This window comes from Taeniopygia guttata, chromosome 1, assembly GCF_048771995.1.
Source record: "Taeniopygia guttata chromosome 1, bTaeGut7.mat, whole genome shotgun sequence".
NCBI lineage: Eukaryota > Metazoa > Chordata > Aves > Passeriformes > Estrildidae > Taeniopygia > Taeniopygia guttata.
In genome coordinates, this window is record NC_133024.1 from 62156313 (window position 1) to 62181346 (window position 25034).

The window sequence follows — 25034 nt, forward strand, 5'->3', positions numbered from 1 at the left end:
AAATAAAGATATGTAAGATTACCAACAGCAGATAACATAGATGTACAATCAATCACAGTCATTTCAGAAAACAGATTTATCTGGAAAACTTCAGTACAGGAAATCAATCTATTATTGTTACTGTAATGCTAAAGAAAGGTCAATGTCATGAATTGTTCATGGCATTATTTTCTGGATTTTTTGCTGCTCAAGCATAAAAATGCTTGTCTCTGCTCTGAATCTCCCAGATGTCAACATAATTTGCTGGGATTTCCTTTAGAGCTCAGCAAAGGACAGTGCTATTTACAGATACACAGATCCTCCCAGTTGCTGAGCATAATGAATACACATCCTAAAGATGACAGAAGCTCAGCTTCTTTCTCAAGACAAAATCATTATCTGCCATTAGAATGCCCACAAAAATTTCAGACATAACAGGAATGGCTCCACTCCTTGCAATGCAGCTATAGATCATATTTAGTCCAGAAATAATGTCAAAAATTTCCATTTCTAAGAACCCCATGCAGAACTAAGGGGTAAACGCAAAAATATACATATACCTGCAAAGATATTTTAAATAGTGAAATTATCTGTTCTGTGTAGAAAATACCATGTTTTACAGAAGAATTTACAGAATATTCTGGGTTGGGATTCACAAGGATCATCAAGTCCAACTCTTAAAGTAAAAGGCCCATACAAGGATTGAACTCACAACCTTAGTGTTATTATCTAACCAACTGAGCTCCTCTCAGGGTGATTATAAAATCAAACTCTATATAGAAAAAGTATGTTAATTACATTGGAAGACATCCTAACACAAAAATCTAGTTATAATAATAAAACTACTTACAGGAAAATATTTTTTAATAATATCAAAATTTACAAAACCAATTGTGATCCATACTATCAATGTCACAGTTGAAATGATGATGATAAATGGAACAAAGTATCCACTAAATTTATCTGCCAGTTGCTGGATGGGTGCCTATAAAAAATAAACTCAGTTATTTGCATGTTCATGATCAAAACATATAAATATGAAGAGTTCATGAAAATACACAATAGTTCTGGAAAACCACAGTGTGTTGAAGTGTGTAAGTATCAAAACATAGAATCTTTTTATTAATAAATCAATATCTGTGAACAAGGTTTTCTTCTCCATTATTTTTACCTTTGACATTTGAGCTTCTTCCACCAATTTCACAATCTGTGCCAGAGTGGTATCATTACCAACATGCGTTGCATTAACAAGAAGTGAGCCATGTGCATTTATAGAACCAGCAATCACTGTGCTCCCAGGCTTTTTAATGACTGGCATAGGTTCCCCTGAAAAGAAAAGGTAAGAATAAATGAGCCAATACCCCTAACACCATAATCCATTAGCACACAGCTATGTTAGCAAAATCAGTAGGATAAGGAATAATGACCAGAAATCACATACTGGGTATCTCTGTCTGGTAAAGACATGGATAGGTAGTGTTATATTTTTATAAACCTTTTTATAGGATTAATTTCAAAGCAAATGCTGTTTCCTTGGTTGTAACTTTTCAGTGAACCATCCCTCAAAAGGGCAAGGAGCAAATTGGTTGGAATAGGTACTTCTAGGAATTTCTCCATTAATACTTGGCATAGCAATGGGAGTTTGAGAATTCTGTCTTTATCTCCATGACCCTGAGTTTTCAAAGACCAGAAAGCTCTTCTGTGGAAAAGTTCCTGTTCTCCTGCTCCAGCTGCATGAAGACTAGCTCTAGAACATCTTTATTTTCTCTAATTTTAGTGGTAGTGATAACAACTGGTTCCCTGAAGCAAAAGGTGTCCCTGTTCCCAAGTAAAGTAAAAACAGAACTAGAACAAGTAATCCATTGCCAATGCAAATTTTTGTATCTTTTACTTCATTTATAAGAATTGTACAATGCATTGAATCCTTACTATATATACAAAATGAAATGAAAATTTCAAAATATGTTAAAAAGTCCCGTGACCCTTAATAAACATCAAATTTTGAGGCTTTCTTTCCCACTCCTTGCTCATTCAGAGTACCCTGTCATACAAACTCCAGCATCTCATCAGTATTTCCACATCATCCTTTAGAAATTATTTCTGAGAAGGTACCCTCACTATAAATACATTTCAGAGGAAACTCCAGCCAGATCACTGGAATAATTACAATACTGTTATGACTCTACCCATCCCATCAGTAGGTTAGTAAGTGGCCAGACTGAGAGGAAAACCTTCCGTTTCTTAGGGTGTGCACAGATGCAGGATTTGAATTCAAGCTTACAAAGCCACAGCATCCATTAAGGTGGGCAGCTATTCGCTATTCATACAGCAGTGTTTGGGTTGGGTCTGCTCTCTTTTCTTGTAATAGAGTTCCAGAAGATTACACTTCTTTGTGTATGATAAGGGAAGTTACCAGTAATGAGAGACTCATCTGCCATAGAATTGCCTTCAATGACCTTTCCATCCACTGGGAACTTTCCACCAGGAACAACTTTTATAATATCACCCCTTTGAACCAGTTCAACAGGTACTTGCTCCTCCCTGCAAAAGACACAAGTAGAACAGGCAGGTTACTTATGCCATCAGCTTTCAGATTAACTGGATCAAGCCTAGTCTGTGATCCAGGCAGGCTGAAGGGATTTTGATTCATAAATACATACCTGACAATAGAGTGGCCAGGTCCGAGAGTCACCACAGTGGCTTCTGTGGCTTGAAGAGACATAAGCTTAGCAAGAGCTTCAGAGGTCTTACCCTAAAAAACAGATAAATGTTTAAGATACATTGAGATATATAAATCTTGATATATACTTAACACAATGAACTCTGAACAACTTTTCATATTATAGACTACACCAAAAACAGCTGACTCAAAATTCCTCTGGATAGTTTATTCCACTCCTATCATAAATACACAATATTTGTGTGAAGATGAGTTACCTTGGCTATGTGTTCCAGCCATCTGCCGAGTGCAATGAACACAAACAACATCGGAGGCGTGTCGAAGAAAGTGACAGGGCTTTTCTCTGCCTTTTCAATGATTGCTACTATCAGGATGATGCAGGAATACAGATAAGCAATCGTCGTGGCCAGCACGATGAGCACGTCCATATTGGCTGTCTTGTGCCTCAGTGACTTGTAAGCTTGTACGTAAAAATACCATCCACCAAGGAACTGTTGGGGTGAGCAGGGACAGACTCGTATTGAGAGCAGCAACCACAGAGTACATAACATTGCCCAGAGCAGAATTAAAACCATGTAGTAGATAAGAGAAGGCATTGCTGACCCAAGCAAATTTGATACTGATGTAACTTCAGGTCTACTAGGGAACTGATTCCACTGACATCCCTTTTTTCTCAAAACCAAAGTACACAAGGCATAGAAAATGAAAGTATTTACCTACAGCTACCCAATTAGTTTGTAGATGATTAGGTATCTTTTTTAATATTACCTTCTCCACTTAGAAACTATCTGATGCAACTTTGATAGGAGTAAGAGCTATGCATAAAAACAGAAAGAATAACTTCCAGAAAAGTGCCACTTCGTTCATGTAGGTGGTACAGACAAAAGAGCAGGCCTAATCCACTCAATCTTTTCATTTCTGTCTTTATCACATCAGATTACATAAATGGGAGATGCATAAAAAGTAAACCCCTAGGAAGCAGTATGGACATACCTGAACAAAAGTGCACAGGATAAAGAAAAGAAGATTCAAAATAGATAATCCAGGAATGAGGTTCTGTTCCAGCACCTTAGACCCATGGTCTTCACCACTGGGTATTTGCATATAAATCATTAGGACTACAACTGGGATACCAAACACTAGGCTGAATAAGAAAGATTTCCTCCACCTGGAAAAGAAAAACTGTAAATCCATGGGTTTTTTACACCCCACTCAGGCCCAACTGTGCTGGTAGTGCAGGGCTGGTGCTGTTAGCATTGTACTAACACACAGTTTTGGGATATTTGCAAAGATCCAGTATTTTGGAACAGCTTCGATGTCTGCAATATATTTAACTGTACAGATTTCTGGTAGTTAAAAACTAAAACTAATGAAAGCAATGAAAGCGCAAATGGTAAAATTAAATATGCTTTACACAAGACTAACCTAATTAACTGGGAAAAGTGCTGGGGGGAGTACAGTTACAAGATATGATCTAGACATGTTCTTTAGTGAGAGAGAAAAGAAATACTTACTGCTGTATTTCCTTTTTATGACTCAGATTATGTGCATTTGGAGCTCTTTTAGCCACAGAAGCATGAAAGCCAATTTCCTTTTTATTGAAACGGAAGGAAAGTTAGTTTTGATGAAGCCAACCATAGTACTTAAAATACATTTAAATTACACTGCTTTTAGAAGAAATGTCATAAAAAGACACTGTTCCATGTTTAATAAGTTCCAACCCTTTATTTACTTTTAGATTCTTCCAAAACGAGAGGATATTTCAGTCAGTAGTCAAAATTTGGACTGCAAAGGACTTCCAGCACCTATACATGAACACAGTGTATAGATGCAGTAAGTGTCCAAGCTCTCAGGCATGGAGAGTTTCCACTGAGAGGTGAAATTCTATTGTACTCCGCCTAAAGGAAAATAGATGCCCTTTCACCCCCATTGGAATAATCAGGAGATATGGGACATACCACAAAGGAAGTTAAAATGCACAAGCTACTGGGAGCTAGACAACCATAAAAGGCAAACAGTCCCTGCTGTCCTCCTGACAACTCACTGCATGCACCTCATACAGTATGATCCCTCCTGGTGGGACAAAAAAGAAAAAGGTTTTGTCCATATCTCAGCCATCACAACAGTAGATTTTATGATCTGTGTGATTACTGGTAAACCAGGACTTTTTCATTTAATATCAGGCTGTATCACAAGCTGTTTCCATTAAAAAATATGTAAGGATAGATGCAAGTGTGTACAGAGATATGTAATGTTTGTGGCATGAGCTGTGGCAAAACTTCTTTTACAGCCTTTGTCAAGAGAAAGAAGTATATTTTTCTGAATTAGCAACACTTCACTGAAATTACTGTGATTCTACACACAGAATTCCAAGGAATGAATGTATGACATTTTTGCCCAATAAAGATAAAAAGGGTTCATTTTGTAGTTCTTAGTGTGTGTTTTTAGAGTAACAGATGGGGAGCCTATGCATTCCTGTGGAGTACAGCAGCCTCACCACAAGAGCATAAAAACATGGCAATAACTATGGCATCTACAAAATCAGTATAACCTCTCAAATATCAGCTACTTTACTTCCTTCTAAATTTCACCATGTAATTGTCCATACATAAAAAATTTCCACAGCCTACCTTGATTACTTTTATAATATCTCGTGGACCAATAATTTCAGGATCAAACTGGATGTGAGCTTTGCTAGTTGCAAGTGCAACTGAGGCAGAGAATATGCCATTTGTTCTCATGAGTTTGGATTCAATATTGTGAACACAAGAAGCACAAGTCATCCCTGTAATCTAAAGAAAACACAATTTTGGGTAGTTAGCAATACCCCACATTCACCCAATATTTGTGGGTGTACTTGAGACAAGGCCTCAGCATAAAGGTTTTATAAGCTGTCTTAAATAATACAAAGCTGAGAACATAACTATCCACTTTTATTATAAAATTGAAATAATCAGAAGAAATAATCGCTGCCATGTATTCACATGGCAGCACTCAGACATGCTATTAATTGTAAAAGTATAACTAATATGGTTCTATCAACATTGCCAGAATCAAATTCTGCATGTGTAACTTCATCTCTCTTAAATTTTCCTGTGGCTTCAGTAACGCATGTTACCACTGTGTGATCTATTAACACAGCAGCAGACTGTTGTTCTCTGTCTGGCAGTAACTAACTTGCAGTCAGAGAATAAAAGTTAGTATTTGAGGACTCCATACTTCAATAAGCAATTTACTAATTTTACTGATTTTACTCAAAGCTCCTAGACCTCTATGCAAAACCCTTAACATTAACAATATGTATTTGTTGACAAATTCTCAGTTACTCAGAGTCTGTACTGAAGTGCCTTAATGGAAAATTTCTGTTTCATTTCTGCTTGCTAAGTCTGTACATAGAACTATCCCTTTTTATTTCAGTGCTTTTGGATAGGTTCTTCTAAGACAAGCTGATTTTGTCTTTTCAGCAATTATAAAAAAAGAGTGTCACCAGCCAGAATTGCTGAAGTCGCAACTGCTAAAGCAAAGCTATTTGCAAGAAAATGAGTCTTCCAGACCCGACTTTTCCAAAACAAATATATAATTTCAAATACACATGACTTACAAGAAGCTCCACTTGCCCTTCTGTTTCTGCATTATTTTCCATAATGGTAGCTTCAAAACCCAAATTCTGGATCAGCTGTGCTATTTCAAGAGGTTGTATGAGTTCTGGCTTGTATTTTATCTCTGCTTTACCTGCCATCAGTGCTACCAATACTGAAACAATTCCTGCAGTGGTAAAAACAAAAATATTAGATAATGTAGGTCCTTTGATGGAAATAAAAATAAAATATTACAAGTGACTGTCAGTGAGGACTGCAACAACTTAGAGATATTATAAGCTTAGTGACTTCTCTCTGCCTCCTTCTAGTGTTGTTCCCTAGCCACAATAGCAAAGTTTTTACAGAGACCCAGCCACACTGAGTTCCCCTTTAGCAATGAGAGGAATTGCAACATTTACATAGGGAAGGATGTGAGTTTTGCTGTGATCTAATGAGACAAAAAGGATGTTTGGAAGGAACCTTTACATCCACTGCTGCAAGATCTACCCTAGACTCTCGTCGTTTAGAACGAGCCCTGCAGCACAATGCTACACCTTTTTATTTTCCTGTTCTCCACCCCTCCTTATTTTTTTAATAAATAAAAAGCCCACAGAAATCTACATTTAGAATTAAAAATCAAAACATGAAGATCACAAGGCAAAAAAAATTGTTTTGAAAAGCTAATGCTTTTTTTATTTCTAAATCAAGGCAGTGCAACCACCACTGGGAGACTGGGGAGAGAATAATCAATAAGCAAAACCTCCTAAATGCATGCTGACACAAATGAAATCAGACATTGCTAAGGTTCATCTGTTAATCTTCTACATGGCCAGAGGAAAGGCAGCCCTGGCCTGCAGACTTCTAGACTAGTAAACAGCACTGTGCCTAAGCTTACCCTGGCAGTGGAGCCATATGTTTGTTTGCGTCTGCTTGTGCAAATATGCCCGAGCATGCCCGAGCTCTCGATGGCTGTGGGGGAGATGGATTACTTTGTAAACCAACAAGGGCCTGAAAACTAAATGACAACTGTTTCTCTGTTCTTGTCTTCAGACTTATTTGAAATTTTTATCACTTTACAACCTTCTACAAGTATGTTAATCATGTTTGCCCACCAGTGCAATAGGATAGTTAAACAGTGACATAGCTACGTTAGCACTAAGAAAGAGCATGAAGTCTATTTAACTTCCAGATGTTGTATGACAGCCTTTCCTATTATTCTTATAGAATATCTTTTCCATCCCATAATCCCTTATTATTAGACTCATTATAGGAATCTTAAACTTATTACCATCTTCTTTCTGCAAATTTCTTTCAATGGTAGACACACACGATGCACAAGTCATGCCTGTGATCTGTAAAACACACTTTTCTTCTCTGGCTCCACTGAGCTGGTTTGACCCCTCAGGGTGAGGACTGTCTGGAAGAGCATCCGAGGCATTGCCTTGGCGAGGAGGCTCTGGAGCTTGAGGCTGTACAGCAGCTTTGCTGGTATCAGGCTGGCACCTCTTTTCTCCAGTGGCAGTATCTTGAATAAATGCACAATACACTGAGCTATTTATAGTATGACTGGGTGACGTAAAAGTACAAACAAGCCACATTTATCAACCATAAAAACACTCACAGTTGTTTAGAAGGTGACACAATAACCTTGGTCTCGATATGGAAATACTATAGGTTGTTACAATGCTTATAAAACTACATATTCACTAGTACCACTTGCATGACCATCTAACTCTACAGAACTAGTTTTCCCCATTCAGATGGCAAACGATTCCCTCCAATTTCAATAGCTAGAGCTGTCAGCTACCTTCACTTGATAAAGATATATTGGTATCTAGAGGGTCCTTATCCAGGACAGAGGATGTAGTCCAGTCATACCCATTCTGTCATTGTTGCCATCTATGTAGGACTCACATCACTTCATCTCAAACAAGGAAAACAGCAAGTTTCTCAACAGGTTTCTCTTTATGGCACAGTATTCGCACTACAAGTACTGCAAAATGAATATTGGAAGCACCCCAGAGATCTGAACACAAACAGGCCTCCTGCAAGCCTTTTTATTTTTTGCCAGGTACTGAACAGATGCACAACAGCTCCAGCTGTGTTCACAAACTACCTCCCTTGGGCAGAGGTTTGTGTAAAGGAGCAGGAGTTGCTTCCAAACATGTTAAACATAGGGGGGGTCCCTCCTTTTCGAGATTAAGTGGACGGTCTCCTACCAACAAATTATAAGCCAAACCAATTATAATTAAACACAGGCCCCTCCTCATTTGTAGTAGTACGACAAATTCAGAGGGATTGGACCCATGAGAGAAGTGAATAGGATGTGGTTTTTTGTGATCAATCTACTTAATTTTAAGTAAACTACATCAGTATTTAAAAGCAAATATGTTTAGTTGAAGCAGGTGAAAATTTCCACATTAGAAATTTGCGAGAGAGGAGATTGTGCATCAAAATAACTTTTTAAACATTAAACACATGTACAAAATGCATACACTGATGCAACTGACATGCAAAAGCAGCTGCTCCCACCAAAGAGTACCTGCATTTTGCCACTTACCTTAAAGCAAGGTTTAGTGAAGTAAGGCAGGCAAAAATACTCAAGAAATAAAGGTCAAAGGCTAAAGACACTGAAAAGAGGTTTTAAATGAAAGAGACTTCATTAAGTTTGTAGGTTTTAGTATTCTTGAACATAAATGTAAACATTTGGTTTGATAGATCTATTTACAGCAGCCTGCAGACATAGGAGGAAACCTACTTCAGGGGGTAAGGGAATGAGCTATTTGAAAGGCATTATACCTCAGACTTTTTTTGGTTTCATAATGTAATTCGGCTCTTACACCCACTGCTGCAGTTATTAAGGGCTGAAACAAGGTGCCTTACAGCTGAAACCTCTCTCTCTTGCTAAGTCAGGTCAGATCAGGCCAGACATTCAGAAGAGACAATGTCAATGTGATACTTTACAAGTTTCTCTCCAGGAATCTCAATGAAGACCTTGCATGACCCACCTTGGCATGCTACCCACAGAAAAAAAACCACTGTTACCTGTCAGCACAGAGGCATCAAATCCCATGTCTTCTATGGCAGCTCTTAACTCTTCTCCACTAGTGACAGCTGGATCATAGTGTATGGTCCCAGTACTGCCAGCAAGAGAAACTGCCACGTGCTGCACTCCCTGCCTCTGTGATATGGCCCCTTCTATGGACTTCACACAAGAATTGCAGGTCATGCCATCAATCTTAATAACAGCCGTATGTGTCGTGCCTTGTGGTGGCTGTCTGATGACATTGTACGTGAAAGCACCCGAGCGAGATGCTGCTTTATTTGCTTCTGAACCACTAAGGAGGCTTACTTTAAAGTTTCCAGGTGGAAGGGATTCAATTGCTTGCTGCAGAGCTGACAGGGTGATTAAATCTGGGCTATACTGTACCACAGCACATTTATTCTCCAAAGACACTTTAATACATTTTATGCCAGGAAGATCTGATATATTTCCTTCGATATTTCTGACACAGGACTTGCAGTGCATGCCCTCTATCTGTGCAGTCACTGTTGCTGTGCTACCCATCTCAGGGACCAGCAGATCCAGCCCATCACTCTCAAGGCTTGCAGATGTCTCCCTAGGGTTTGCATTCTGCAAGCGCTGGAGATCAAGGGCACCCAGCTTCAAAGGGGCCGATTTACTTTTAATGGTGCAGTCATACCCCAGGTCACTGATGTGTCTCTTGAGGTCATCAGGCTGAATGATGTAAGGATGGTAAGCAATAATTGCTTCTTGGTTATCAAGTGACACCTTGATTTTTGCTACACCATGCAGTTTCCTTATCTTTCCTTCAATGTTGGTGACACAGGACTGGCATGTCATGCCTTCTACCCGAAGCTTAGCTACTGCTTCTTTCAAGCTTGGCAAATTTACAGTTGCTGTTGTCAACTTCTCTTCTGCTATATTGGCATCAAAGCCCATATCCAGAATTTCCTGGCAAATCTGTTCGGGGCTTATTTCCAACTGCAGATACTTGATAACAGCATTGTTCTGTTCAAGGGAGACTTTAATTCTCAAAATGCCCTTCACCTTGCAAATTCGGCCTTCTATTGACTGCACACATGATTGGCAAGTCATTCCCACAATGTTGACTACCACAGTATGCTCTTGGGAAGGTGGAGAGGACATGTTTTCAGAGCTCTCCTCATAGCCCATGTTGTCAAAAGCAAATTTATGTTTCATTGTAGGCTTCAGGTCACAACCAGGAGGAGAATCGACGTTGGACAAAGCCTAAGGAGAAAGTGGAAAAGAAAAATAAATGCATGTGTTCTCAGCCCTGCAAAAGCAACATCAGAATTCATATGCTCTCAAGCACATACTAGGAGTGCTCTCAAATTAGTCTATAGGCGAACCCTTTCAACATTATTTTACACTTTGAATATATTACCAGTGAGTTATGCCCATGATGACGAATCAGGCTTCTGACAGTCTATTGAGCAGCAATTTAGAAAATACTGACTATGGATATTAAAGCAGAATTGACTCGGTATTCCTACCCCAACCAAGTAATTTAAGACCTGAGTTCTCTGCAGCCACAGGACACTTCCATCACACAGCCTGAGCTGCTCTTCAGAGCACACTGTCACTGGCACAGTGTGTCACAGTAGAGAGTGTGCTGACTGCCTCTCTAAAAAGGTCATAAACAGGCCCAGTTTTGCCAACCTGCTACGTCCCAGGAAGAGTTCAAACCAAACCAAAGAAAACCAAAAAGTCCAAGAAAACAGAATCATGACTGTTCCAGAAGCCTGAAGCAAGCTGATGCAGGAAGGGTCAGCTGTATGATACTTGAAGAGCTATATACACATGCACAAAAGCATAGGCTCTCTGCATTTAATATGAATTCCTTTTAACTTGAAATCTGTATCTAACAAAGACCTTGAAAGACACAGAACTGTAAGCAGATATTTTCACTATGGTTTAATTTTATTTACCTACTTCTGAGATGCCTAAGACAATACATTGTGCTACAGTAAGTCACTGATTTGATCCAACACTGATTTTCAGAGTGGCCAGTACTGAAATAGGCTAGCCAGAAGTGAACTATCTCTCAGTCAGATCATGGGCTCTGAAATACTGGAACTTTACAGCTGAATGCACTCAATTCAATTGAAAAAGAAATATTAAAAAAGTGCCAATGCTTTTTACAGAACAAGTATTGCAAGAACAGACTCTGTCTCCAGTTGCTGGAGCCACGTGATGAGAAAGATTGAAAAGGGCAGGGACAAGTTCTAGATTGTCAGATTTCATGGAAAGAACATGAAAATCCATGTCCATGACTTAAAGCAACTTTAAATACTAGAGATCTACATAAAAACTACTAGGATAAATCTATTCTCTTGCCTGCAAAGCCTTGGGCACTGTGACATTCAACAAAACACCTGATGCTGAGCATTACTGCAGGGAGAGCCTGGAGAAGGGCCCACTGGATCAGGCTCAGTACTGCAGATCCCGTTCCAATGACCCACAAGAAAACTTCCTTCTCAATACCACAGCATGAATGAGAAGCATTTAGGCTGCTTAGTAACACTAGACTGCATACAGTTCATTGGATGCAGTATTCAAAATTCATTAACTTGATTTTGTTTCACGCTTAGACAGCTTGGGAATAACAAGGTCTGGGGTCACAAAAACAGCAAAAACATAAGACAAGAAATTTGCTTTCAGCCTTTTCTAAACTGTATTCATTAGAACAGGAGAAGGAATGAGCAAGTTCAACTCTTCAAGATTGTGGTGCAGCCCCTCAACTATCCTGACAGCAGACTGTCCCTTCTGCTCCCCACCTTCTGCTTGGTCTCATGGCTGCATTCCAGGGATGCTGGGGAAGAAGAGTCAGAGGAATATTTTAGTCCTGGCATCCTCTTTTGCCTCCTCCTCCCACAGGCCTGGTAGTACCCAGGACACTGCTCTCCTTGCACTTCCCACAAATTAGTGAAATCCCCAATATATATGGAAAAGTGCCACAAGCACCTCCTTTCAAATCAAAGCATTAACCGTTACTCAGACTTCCCTGCAAAGGTGGTGCCCTGTTTAATCACCACACAAAAACAACCAGGACACCCCCATTTTTGTGTCATCCTATTGCTGTGACTTCCCACAATTTGAAATAATAACCTGGCCTTGTGTATGGGAAGAAATCCCATCTGAAAACGGCCTCCCATTTCAAATGTGGCCTAAACTCAAACTCCCATTTATTGTAAATACTGCCTCAAGAAGCATTATGTGAACACTGTCTGTCATCCCCGTTCCCTGTCCCCAGTGCCCCAAGGACACTGCTCACAGTGGGCTGCTCTTACCAAAAACACCCAGTGGAATCTGTGTGGCAGTTACAGAAGGTCACCCTGTGATGTACTTTGGCTCACTGGACAGAGGTATTTCACCTTCTGCATCTTTGGTGAAACAGAGCATGAGCAGAGGAGACAAGCATCCTCCACTCTCTGCTTCAGTGCCTGTCTGGCCACCACTTGCAGATGAAACTCAGGAACCATCACAAGCCTTATGTCCTCCACTGTGTTCCCTCCTCTCCCATGCTCACTAACTTTCTCAGTTTTCCTGGTACCCCACACATGTGCCAAAAAATTGAAGAATCTACCCCCAGAAACCATTCAAAAAAGCTCCCAGAAACAGCATAGGCAGAAATACATATGTGTGTGTATTTGCAAGAAGAGTGTTTCTACATCAGACAAGAGGAAAACAGCAGATTAATGTTAGGGCACAAAGATGAGGCGTACAGAAATGTGTCCACAGTTTTCCTCAGGCACACACTGGGTTTCAGAAAAGGGTTTTCTGATACCAGCTGACACCCACACATAAAATAGCATCTATGAGGCTGTATATAGCAATTCAGAGACACTGTCTGCAAGAGGATCAGAAAAACAATCACCATCAAAAATGCCCAAAAAGCTGCTTGGGAGTCTCAGGCATTGCCCCTTCTGTTTTTTTCTGCCCAGAGAGAAATATGAACAAAATAATGGAAATGTGTCTGACTCTACATCCAGAAGGGAATGTGTAAAAGAACTGGCCATAGTTACTCTTTTGTCTCCACATCAAAGGAGAATGGCTCACTTTTAACGGCAGGTATACACCAAGTCTGTTTGCTCTACCAGTTTCATACATATTTTTACAATATCTATATGAGGAATATGCAAATAATTACACATGAAATGATGCCAATTCTTTCTCTCCTTTGTTCTGCATGTAAAAGTTGGAACCAAAAGTGCACAGCAGACCGAGTCTCTACTCTGAAAAAAACGAAGTTATGGAGCTCATATGAACAATGCAAAAAATTTGAAGGAATTTGAGAAATCATTGACACAGAATCAGTAGTAGATGGAGAGATCTTTGAAGAAAGCACCAGAATTGGTTGGAAAACACTTGCATCTAGAGGAGAAGCTCTGAACCAGACTCAAGATGAGTGGCAAATGTGCAGGAGTGTGGCACCTGAAGCCCACATCCCAGTATGAGGATTTCAAAGCAAGAAACAAGGCATGAAGAACAACCCTTGATGTCTCAGACAGGAACTGTAGCACTCATGCCTGTCCTGGGGCAAAGCAGGGCTTGGGAACAGCTGGAAGAGTCAGAGGCTCATGCTCCCCTTTCAGACTGCCTCCAGCTAGCAGGAAGAAGATGATCCAACAGGAATATGCCCTGGGGCTGGACTAACTTTTTGTGAAAGCATGGAGGTAGAGCAGGGCAGGGAGATGCTGCTGGATTGGAAGCACCAAGTCTCAAGCCCTGGTTTGGCACAGAGCATCCAGAGTTCATGGCAGGTTCATTTGGGAAAGGTAGTCTTAGCCCATGGTCTGTATGGCTGGTGGGCAAACCCACCCCATTGAGGGCTGCCCTTAGAGGCCCAGCATCATGCTGACCATGGTACCCCAAAACAGGCTCCTTCTTTTGGATATCCCCATTCAAATATGCAAAGGCTGAGAGTTTAAGCAGTGTAGATAATAATAAATCTGAGAAAAACAACTGAACTCAGAAAAAAACCCAAAGACACAGAAACCATGGTACTAGGTAGGACCCTCACACATGCACACATGGTGACCCATATCTTGAGAATGAATGCAACACCATGGCTGTGAATTCAACAAGGTTTCTGCCTTCCTTGGCTTCACAGCCCAGCCACCATCCACCCCTGGCTGAGTCCCCATGCTGCCTCCATTGATGTGTTTCATGGTTACCTCGTGGGGTGGCTTGTCACCAGGAAAGCCATCCCTCTACCTGTTTCCCAGGTGCAGCCACCTCCAAAATCCCACTATAACACTCCTGGCCTCTGCAGCACGAGGCTGAAGTTGTGACAGGCTCACTCCGCAGCTCCCTGAGCATCACCCACAGCAAGATCCAGCACAGCACTGCTCCTCTCTGCTCCTCCAGCAAGGCTCTCCCCCTTTCTCTGGCATTGCTCTCCTGCCCTCCTTTGACTAGCCTGCAGGGATGGCAACTTTCACATCCTAAAACTCAAGCATCAGGTTCCTCAAAGTGATGCTAGGCATCAGCTGGGGCCTGGCCCACTCAGCACCTCCCCCTCTGCCTCTCCCTGCCTGCTCATCCACAAATGCTGAAGGTCCCTGAACCTCTCATCCACTATGTCCTGAAGTTTTGGCCTGCTCTTTTCCCTGTACCTCTGTGGGTTGAAATCAGCTATCGCACTCTTACCTTTGAGCGCACAACTGCCGAAGAATTGTCTTATCTTTGTTTTACCCTCCCTACTTCCTTCTTTCACAACTGCCTGATTCATGGCTTTGGATTCAGGCAGCAGTAGCATACAACTGAAAAACCACACACTAATAATTAAACGCTTCAGATGTTTCCCAGTTTATTATAGGCAGACAGTGAACAACAAAATGAGGGCAGAGAAGCCACAAAAACATCAAAGGTCACGAGTCTTCAATTTTTTGCCAGTAACAGCAGCACTCTGGCACACAGAGTACCCAGCAATTCAATCCTTATCCTCCATAACATTTTTCAGTGCATCTCGTTAGATTATATTGTTTAAATGCATTAGATCATAAGTGGTTTGTCTTTCTCCCCTCGTCTCCCAAATTAAGATTAACAAATGTCAGTAGCTACTATATTCAGTAACTACTTACAACATAATTTGTTATTTTTCTAACAGTTCCTGAGTCTTAAACAAGGGAAAACCTGAATATCAAGATTCAATCAGATTATTACTACAAAGCAGCCTTTACGAGCCTTTTGTTTCCAAAATACTAAGTTGATTTTACTAGTGCTTCTGCCAAGAGACTCCTATGTCCCATCTGGATCAGGCTTCTCTAACAGAAGAAACCTGAATATCAAGATTCAATTATATTACTACTACAAAGCAGCCTTTATGAGGCTTTTGTTTCCAAAATACTAAGTTGATTTTACTAGTGCTTCTGCCAAGGGACTCTTATTTCCCATCTGGGATCAGGCTTCTCTAACAGATGATAGGGAAAGATTTAGGCAGCTGAAGCTAGTCTTACTGAAATGACCTACACAGTAGTCAACAAACCTCAGAGACTTTAACAGGCACTTTTAAATTAAAGGGAGCTATGTAAGCCAAGTTTGGCTTATGGGAAAGGGGAAAGGCTTGCTGTAAATGAAATGTTTCAAATTTAGAATTAAAATAAGGCAAACCTCTTTGTGATGTTATTCATAGCACCAGTACAAGCAACATACATGTCCCAGTGACCTGAATACAGAGAAGATATCCTTTGGTAGAAAAAAGCTATCTATGTCATGATTGTTTTCTAGCAAACATTTATAATACAAGAAGTAACTAGAGGCAGAAAAAGCCTTCAGGTATATTTGGTCTCTTACAGCTGTTATTTCATTCTAATCTAATGCTATTTGAGCCATTCTAACCATACATACTTTCAAAGAACACGAAAACACAGAATAACAGAACATTCTGAGTTGGAAGGGACCCACCAAGATCATCAAGCCCAATTCTTCTGCAAATGGCTCATGCAGGAATCAAACCTAACACTTTGGCATTATTAGTACGACGCTCCAACCAACTGAGCTTTGTTCTGAGAGTTTATTTTCCTTAAATAGTCACAATATTCACTCATCCAAACTACATTACTTCAGTGTACATACGTTTAAAACAGCAAAACTCTTTTAAAATAATAAACCTCATCATATTTCTTTCAGCATTGATCTTCCTAAGTCTCTTCACCGCAGCAGTTAATCTCCAGAAATACCACAGTTATATACAACACTGAATTTTTAAAAAAGTTGTGCTGATGTATTTATCAAGAACTTCACTAGCACTCACTTACTAAATATAAATAAACTACTTACCTACAGTAAGGACCTTTTAATGTTTCTCCAATTTCTGTCACTCCAAACTAGTATGAGCTTCTGTCAAACTACTGGAGCAACCAGAGCTCAAAAGGAGAAATACTATTATGTTTCCTTCCTAAGAATCACCACTTTGTATTATTAGAGGTGGAGCTGCATTAGCTTCTACAGCATAAGTCATCATTAACAGCTCATTTCAAAGATTACTTTCAGAGGATCCCCAGAGGACTTTTTGTATTGCTTGTTATGGGCCTGGCAACCATGCTGGGGATCGAGACAATTTAGATAAAGGGGGTTTAACTTCCTTTAATGTACAACCCATGTCCAACATGCTTTGTTTTAAATTCACCAGTTCAGAAACACCACTTCCAACACGCATGCACACACACACACACACCTGTGCTCACTGACCTGCCTTTCATCTGTATTGACTTCTGTCATTCCCGTAGAGTAACTCCGCAAAACTTTCTCTTCTTTCTGCAAGTTACTGCTTGCTTTTACCGGAGATGCCATCTTGGACTTTTCACCAATAATCAGTAGTTCAGGCACATCACAAGCTGCCTGCTGCTTACGAATAGACACCAAGGATATGTTTCTGTCGTTTAAAGTAGCTAAGCAGGACAGTTCCCTTTTCATTTTATTGTCCAGTTTTCTCTCCATTATTTTTCTGGTCTTTAAATACTGCAATGCCAAAAAAGGTTTCACGAGAGCAGTTATTTGGTGTCCTACAAGCCACGCTTCTTTCAACTACATTTACAGCAGCTTGAAGAGTTCTGCCTGTCTAATCCATGGGCTCATTAGGCATTCATCAGGAAATCCCAGATGCAACCTGTGATCCTTACGTAGGCTGCTTGCTGCACTCAGCTACCTGCTCTCCCTGCCAGTTTAAATGTTTCCCACCAATTGGCATCCTCGTGCTTTCCCAACTGCGTCCGGCACTGCTGATCTCTGCACACGGCGTTGCTGCAGGCTCAGCCAAGGCTGCCTTTCACAAGCTGCTCAAACATGACCTGTGTGCAGCAGCCAGCGTGTAACCAGCCCACACAGACAGGCATTAGCTCCTTGTGGCCATGTGCACAATCACAGCTCCTACACAGGGAAAACGCTGCTCCATTTCCTCCTTCTGTGGAATTACCAGGGGTTTCTTGGATAAAATGAAGTCCCTTCTAACGCTGAAAACATGCCCATGATTACCTAATTAGATAAGGCTCCTAGACCAAAGGTCTTTCCTTAATTCAGGGCACAAGAACATTCATTCTTTGTTTCAAGAGGGAAAACAAAAGAGCGAGTACAATATTTACACATTCTAAAATGTGCCTCTTTACCATCAGCAAGCTTTACTAAAAGCCAATGAACCAAACAAAATTAAATGAGCAGTTAGTGCCAGAAAAGCAAGGAAAAAAAATATTCTCCTTAAATTCTCTGGGCAACAACAGGAACATCTAATTTAGACAGCCGGGCACGCAAGGGGTACTACCACTAGAAGTGCCTTGAGTCAAGCCTGAATATATTTCTCTGAGATTGCCCAGAGCAAATTCACAGCACAATGCTAATGCAGTAAGTGGGGTCTCCTGTTCCCAAGTCCACAGTAGTGCAGTCACTTCTGAAGGCACTGCTGAAGAGGCCCATGCATTTATGCGTTTATAAGATTTATAAAATATAACGGATGTTATTATTTATTTATTAGCAATTTCCATCCCCCTGCCTGTGCAGTGACATCACTGCACATGAAAGCCTTAAAATAATTGTTTTAAATTTAATTAGAGTCTCTTGGACTTGCTGGAAAAATTAACAAATTTATGCAGAGGTTAGCTGATGGTAAAAACCTCAGCATATCTCTGTTGTGCCACAAAAACCTGAGAGATAAATGACAACACTCCACCTGACAAAATAATTAGTATAATATTTATAATTTCTATAATGTGCCTCTTTACCATCAGCTAGCTTTACCAAAAAACAATGACAGGACCAATTCAGATTCTTCTTACTTCTGAAGGCAGAGGTACACCCCTTACATCCCTGTCACATAGAGACCGGTCCAGAAAGCCACCATGCAGGACATTAGCATCCAAGCTTCTCTCCCGGTCATAACTTCCTCACAACTATGGATCCTCAGTTCTTGGGAAAAGAAAGTCTTCTGCCAAGGAAGCAAAACTCCAAATACTGCTGCAGCACTAGTCTGCATCATTGTCTTAATATAAAAAATCAGTGATAGCATTAAACTATTTAAAGGGCTATTTTTAAAACATTTTGAGAAACAGCCCTTCTAAAGATAATTACTACAAAGTGTCTGTGCTTGCTTTGCATTTATCAAACCAATTAAAGCCACATCTGATTTCAGTTCAAACAGTTTAGTGAAAAAGAAAATTGTGCTAAAGATGAAATAATTTCAGGAATTACTGATTTTAACTGGTTTTGAAATAAGCAATTGAAAATGATACAATTTGACTTATGTGAAAAACTTCAGTAAAACATTTAAGTACCAAAGCTAAGTCTACATACTAAATACAAATATAAAGTTAAAAACTACTATTCATCCTTCTAAAACAAACCAGGCCTCCCATCCCAAATCAAAGATATTCAGAAATTCAGCTCTGTGTTCTAATTCCAAATAATGACAATTTAAAATTCATTATTTTCTAAGGGAACAGGAATTCCAGTTTTTGACCACCAATAAAGCATATATTCGATCCACTCATCTCTGACAATATCTTTGCTATTAAAAATATCCCAAACCCTACTGAGCATGGGGTTAGTTACCTGAGCATGTAACTAATATTCAAAAATATACAGTGATCAAAAAGAATGTAAAAACAACTTAGGGGTTTTTTTTCTTCATTTCAGGTTCACCAGCAAAGCTGAGCTTAGACTGAGAGAATAAGAAGATGTTGAAAAAGTATCTTCTCTCCAATTCCCCTCAATCACCATTTTCCCCCCCTCACAACTTCTGAGCAGCCCTAAGATAAAAATCTGTTTGTTTCTAATAGCAATGAAGAGAAATTCTTGCTCAGTGCCCCACAGACCTTTGTGTTCAGCAGAGTCCTGAATACTGATTTGGAGATAGAGAAGAAACACACATGAAGTTGTGCTCTGAGCACATTTCAGTTTATCCACATTAAAAAGAAGGATTTGGCTGGGAAAAAAATCTTGCTATAGTTCCTCAGACAAATAGGATACGATAAATTTTAACCACTTTAAGTACCTAGTTTAGCTGTGGTCTGGAGCAGAGCACTGGCAAAAGAAGCCTGTACAGCTGACAGAGTCTCGAGCAGCTCTTGGAGAAGATGCACCAGTCACAAAGCAGAAACCACTGAGAATCTTTTAACGCTAAGTACTTCCTATTTACATTAATACACAGGACTGAAAGCTCAGAGGTTCTGCCCCAACTCCATCACTGCACAACTCTCTTATGGTTCAGGAGACACTTCAGGAAGGGATCCAATATTGGCACAGAAGGCTGGCAACATCTGCCAGGGAAGTGAGGCAGATGCTTGGAATTAACCTCTGCGATTGGCTGCTGCTGCTGCACTCCAACAGACTGCTACTGGTTTCTAAATTATTTTCTCCATTCTATTTCAATTAATTGCCCCTCTAGAGTCTAAGCCAATTGTGTCAGCTGCAGACTGAGGGCTGGCATTTTACTTTAGGCTGAAATAGGAAAGGTAATATTGCCCTTCTCATCTGATAGCAGTACCACTCTGATTTAAGGCGGGACTTTGTAGAGCTTAGTATTTCCACCAGAAGGATTTATTCTGGCTTGGTAGTATGAAATTCAGATGACAAATAGAAAACAAACCTGCTGCCTTCATAGCTTTCTGCTAGTGTTTGGCAATGGTGTTTGCATTTTCAAGTCAGAAAACACAGCACACTCCAAGAAAAATAAATCCCTTTGATTTAAATGCTCAAAGCTGATTAAATGGGTTTTCCCCTTTATTTTACCTGTATTATCAGACTACATGATAAATATACAAGAACAATGTGTTCTCATATAAATTTTGTTTCCCAGGTGAATTCATCCTTGGTTTTATAGGATACCCTGGCCTGTGTCTAATCCCTCTGCTTCCGTAACCAAAGAAAGCATCTTACAATGCCTTGAAAGATGGGTTGAAGGAAAAAAAAATGGGGACTGTGAGGTTAGGGGGTCATATTTCTTTAATCTGTGTGGGTAAAAATGAAAAACAAAGTTCAGTGAGAAGGAGCATATGCATTGGCTGTAGGTCACCAGGAACAAAATGCTGCACACCTTAGGAGCACAAACACCGCAGGAGCTTGATGTATCCCTCTAAGAGAGGCATGAAACAAAGGGTGGAGCAGCACAGAGGTGTTGTGATCATGCCGTGTTTAAGACTGTGCAGCTAACAGCAACTAAGCCAAAGGAATGACCCAAATGGTGAGCAAAAGCTGACCTTTGCTTCACTAACTCAAAATACATATCACTTTTCACGCCTCTGCACATGCTAACAGACTAAAACCTGTACATGCTTTGCATGTATGACTGTAGTCTCTCAAACTACACTTAAACATGGAATGACATCAACTTTAAGTTTTCCCTTTTTCCTTTCCCTCAAAGAAAACAATATAGATATAGCTTAAGTGGGGCAGGAGGCTAAAGGAGACTCTACCTTTGAGAATACCTAAGAAGTAGGATTTGAGCACTCAGCTATACTGAGTCCTTTTTTGGGAAATTTAAAAAGCAATCTTGCATTTCTGACCATAATTTAGCCCTATAGAGCCATTTAGCAATGGAATGTCTTTGTCACCAGCTGCATTATTCATATTTTGTGTATTCACACATGATTCTCAGATGATGTATTTATCACCAGCAATCCAGGAACAACCTGCATTTCGTTGCTCAATAAATGATACTACCTTGTACTTGCCATGAGAGTTACTGAATGCCACCAGACTTCAGATCTGGCTGCAAAAGCTCTTTGGGCACAACCAGACTTACAGTGAATTGCAGTGTTCATGCATTTGTAACCACGATGCTTCTTACTGAGCACACCTGGACTTGCAGAGACACATTGGCTCTGCATTTCTGATGCTTTGAGCTGAATTGGCTACCACTTATCTGTCCCCAGTCCCTGTGATACCTGAGATCCAGCTGGACTGAAAGGGGGTTATTTTGTGCCAAATCTCCTTCCTCTTAATGCAACAGAAAACTTAGCCTTACTCTTAAGGCAACAATCCATCAGATAGACGAGAGGAACTGGTTCAGTTACGTACACTTCATGTCAGTGGCAAGAGGGATGTATTGGTATTAACACATGACCCTAGAAATCCAGTCTGCCTTTGAATGTTAATCATTTTCCTGCTCTCCTCTTCAGACATCATTTTAAACCACCAAAATACAATCATGCAATCAACACAAAATTCAATCATACAATCATCACCAAATACAATGAAGCATACAAACAATTATACAAGGCTAAACCACAAGTCATTTCATATTTGACAGTATTTTGATTTATTCCTAATTTGTCTTCAGGACAGAGCCAGCTAAAATGTTTTAATTCCTCCCCCCTTTCCCAGTCTTAGCAGAGTTAGATTGTATTTGGTTTTAACACATACAATTCAACTGCAGGAAATGGAGCATTTCATAAAAAAAAAAAAAATAAATAAATGGGAGGAGGGGGAAGTAAATTAAAAACTCATAGCACAAACAACAGTGCTGGCAACTCACAGATATCAACAAATTACTTAAACATTGCTTGAGAGTGAATCTGGGAAACACCCAGCCCTTGTGTGAAACAACTATTTCTCCTCTGTCAGGGCCCTCTTTATATAAAAAGGGAATTAATTAGTAAAGGTATCCACTTTTTCTTCAAACAAATCCCTGTGCTTGCTCCATAATAATTTTTCAGTCATACTAAGCAACTCAAGCCTCCCATTTCCCCCCACAAATCAATCAGTCACACCTGAAGGTTCAGTGGAAGCTCGGTCATATTCATGGTACAGAACTACGTCCTTTATTCTCCTAACTGACATACTTCTCAGTGAACATTAAAAAAAAAAAAAGGCCATACCTCATTTTTATTGAAGAAGCAAAAAAACCCATCTCTTTACCTACATTTGCATCTAGTTTTGAGCCACAAAATCAGAAAGAACTCTTTGGCCACACTCATAAGAGAACTGGCAGCAACACAAGTGTTTCTATAGCATAAATGGTACAGATATTTCTTTTAACAAAGAAAGAAGCATGATCATTATTTCTTATACTATAAGGAAAAAAGGAAACTACAGAAATCTGAAATAAAAGGAAACAAATTCCTACCTGCTATGATTAAAATTGCTTAAGAGTTGATGACCTAATTTCAAATCAAATCTGCTCAGACCTTGGCTTCAGTTTTTCAGGAAGCAGACTCAATCTTCTCCAAATATTTAAAAAAGGTTTGTTTGCTCAAAACCAGCAAAACTCAATGAAGTCCCTTGTTTGTAACAGGGCCCCAAAACTCATAGTGATCTTTTTCATTCCACAGCTTTTCATGTGATTGCAAATTGTGTGGACTTGGTACTTTGTCTGCTTTTAGAAGTGCTGGTTTCATTAGGATAATTTCTGTTATCTGTTTATACTGCACAAATTTGTTTTCAAGACCTGGAAAAAAACCATGAAGCTGATCTTACTATCACACAAAAAGGCACACCTTTTGGGTCAAGGTTTAAGTGCAAAGAACAATTGCAATCAGCATGAATTAATTTGAGTCAAGATTTCCACTACTCTCCTTATGCTCCAAGGAGTTTAAGAAGGCTGGCAGAACTTGTCAGACACTGCCACAACAAACCCAGTATTTTTGCTTCCGTGTTTCCAACCTAATTTTCTGATCTTGTCCATGATTTGCTCTTGTTCAAAGCTGATTTTGTCTCACAAAGTTTGTGCAAAAGCTTTTTAGAATTCCATGCAGAGAAAAGGGACCTGCGTTTTACCCATTTTAATTGCAATATTTAAAATACAACTTGAGAATGAGTAATATTACAAAAGTAACTATTTTAAAAGGCTAATTTGAGAAAACAGAAAGAGCTATTACTTGTAAATTAATATTTTCTGTCCACATTTAGAAATAAGAAATAATTTGTGCTATTTCTGCTTCAAGTTTGTAAATTTCTCAGTATTTGTTGTAGCATTTAAAAAATATCTCCACTTACTTTGATTATATAAAGTGATAAGTCTCTGAATTATAATTTAAGTAAATAGGAGTATTGATTTTTTTAAATTATTACTTTTCCCCAAAGTAAGCAGCCATTCACCCTGTAGCAGCCAAACTAATACGATGAGGTACCTGGAACTATGTAAACAGCATAAAGCACATCATATTTGTCAACTATACCAAAAAAGAAAAGGAAAAAAAAAAACAACAAACAAAACACAAACCCAGAAACTGGTAACTGATTTAATCTTGTATTTCAGGTTCTATGGCCAGTCAGCTGCTCAGCGTCTAAATTCAAGAAAAAAAAGACAAATTATCTTGTGTTTGCATTATGGATGACACATCTAAAATACAAACATACTGTCTTTGTCAGGGCAAGCTAGATACGTAAAGGCAAGACCAAATTCAGTTTCTCTTAACAATGATTTCTGTTTACCTCAGACTGGCAGAAACCACCTACATACACAGAGAGGAGTTTCCAGAAACTCCCAAATCTCTAAGTAAGCTTGAAAGCTGCACACCTCACCACAGCATCTCCAACACAATGCTGTGAGCAAAGTCCTGTCTTCTTTCTCGCTGGTCCAGGCAAAATTCTCTCTGGGAAGAAGGGTTTCCGCTTTTTGTTTGGTTATTTTATTTCCTTTTTCCCTGCTCTCTCTGTGGACTGGTTGAAGTTACTGGGTAGAAAAAGGCAAGACAGTGTTAGAGCCCTTGCCTTGCCTGGATAGAGACATACTGATTCACTGTAAAGCCCTACAGAAACTAAGAAGATAAATAAAAAATAAAAGTGAAAATAAAAATATATTTGCTGTCATTGGTTTTTTATTTTATGTTTGTTTGGGTTTTTTTCTGCTGGAACACCTGATAATAATTCCCTATGGAATAATGTCACTGGCAGCCTACACTAATTCAATAAGAATTCAGGTACAAGTGTCAGAACTAAAGCAACAGTCAGGGATGAAAGTATCAACACAGGAAAATGCTGCTAATTTTATTAAATCTCTTCCATACAAATAGTTGCTTTGAAAAACATCTAAGGGAAATGGCAATACAGAGTAAACGTCTTTCTGTTTACAAGTATAAAAATACTGTAATAAAAATAAATAATAAAAAATAAAATATCTGAAATATTTAACACCTAGATTGAAATACAGTTAAAATCCTGGTTTCAAATGCAGACATGTTGTCTCAGGCTGTTTCCTGCGACACACACTGGATCATCATGACTCAAACTCACTGTTAAAACAGCATTCATTTATTGCATGAGGACACAGGGGAAACTGGAGTAATCTGACTCCTAAAAAAGAGTTCCTGGGAGCCTG

General features: G+C 39.5%; 1 protein-coding gene across 6 annotated transcripts in view; it reads right to left on the reverse strand.

Annotated features, from left to right (window-relative positions):
• Positions 1-25034, reverse strand: part of ATP7B (ATPase copper transporting beta) — a 37339-nt gene that overhangs the window by 11737 nt on the left and 568 nt on the right. For 2 of the 6 annotated variants that reach the window (XR_012056168.1, XM_072929438.1), the window contains exons 1-12: positions 16979-17546; positions 9283-10510; positions 7526-7762; positions 6261-6424; positions 5290-5451; positions 4174-4250; positions 3653-3827; positions 2917-3150; positions 2640-2731; positions 2393-2520; positions 1151-1305; positions 830-964 (exon numbers count right to left, since the gene is read on the reverse strand). Coding sequence is in view for 5 of the 6 variants with exons in the window: in XM_072929438.1 (XP_072785539.1) it covers positions 830-964; positions 1151-1305; positions 2393-2520; positions 2640-2731; positions 2917-3150; positions 3653-3827; positions 4174-4250; positions 5290-5451; positions 6261-6424; positions 7526-7762; positions 9283-10510; positions 16979-17227 (3036 nt within the window). In the remaining variant the exon portion in view is untranslated. Of the gene's footprint in view, positions 1-829; positions 965-1150; positions 1306-2392; positions 2521-2639; positions 2732-2916; positions 3151-3652; positions 3828-4173; positions 4251-5289; positions 5452-6260; positions 6425-7525; positions 7763-9282; positions 10511-16567; positions 16684-16978; positions 17547-22841; positions 23031-25034 lie in introns of those variants that run through there. The other 4 variants (XM_072929433.1, XM_030273242.4, XM_072929426.1 and 1 more) reach the window with 4 other exon arrangements.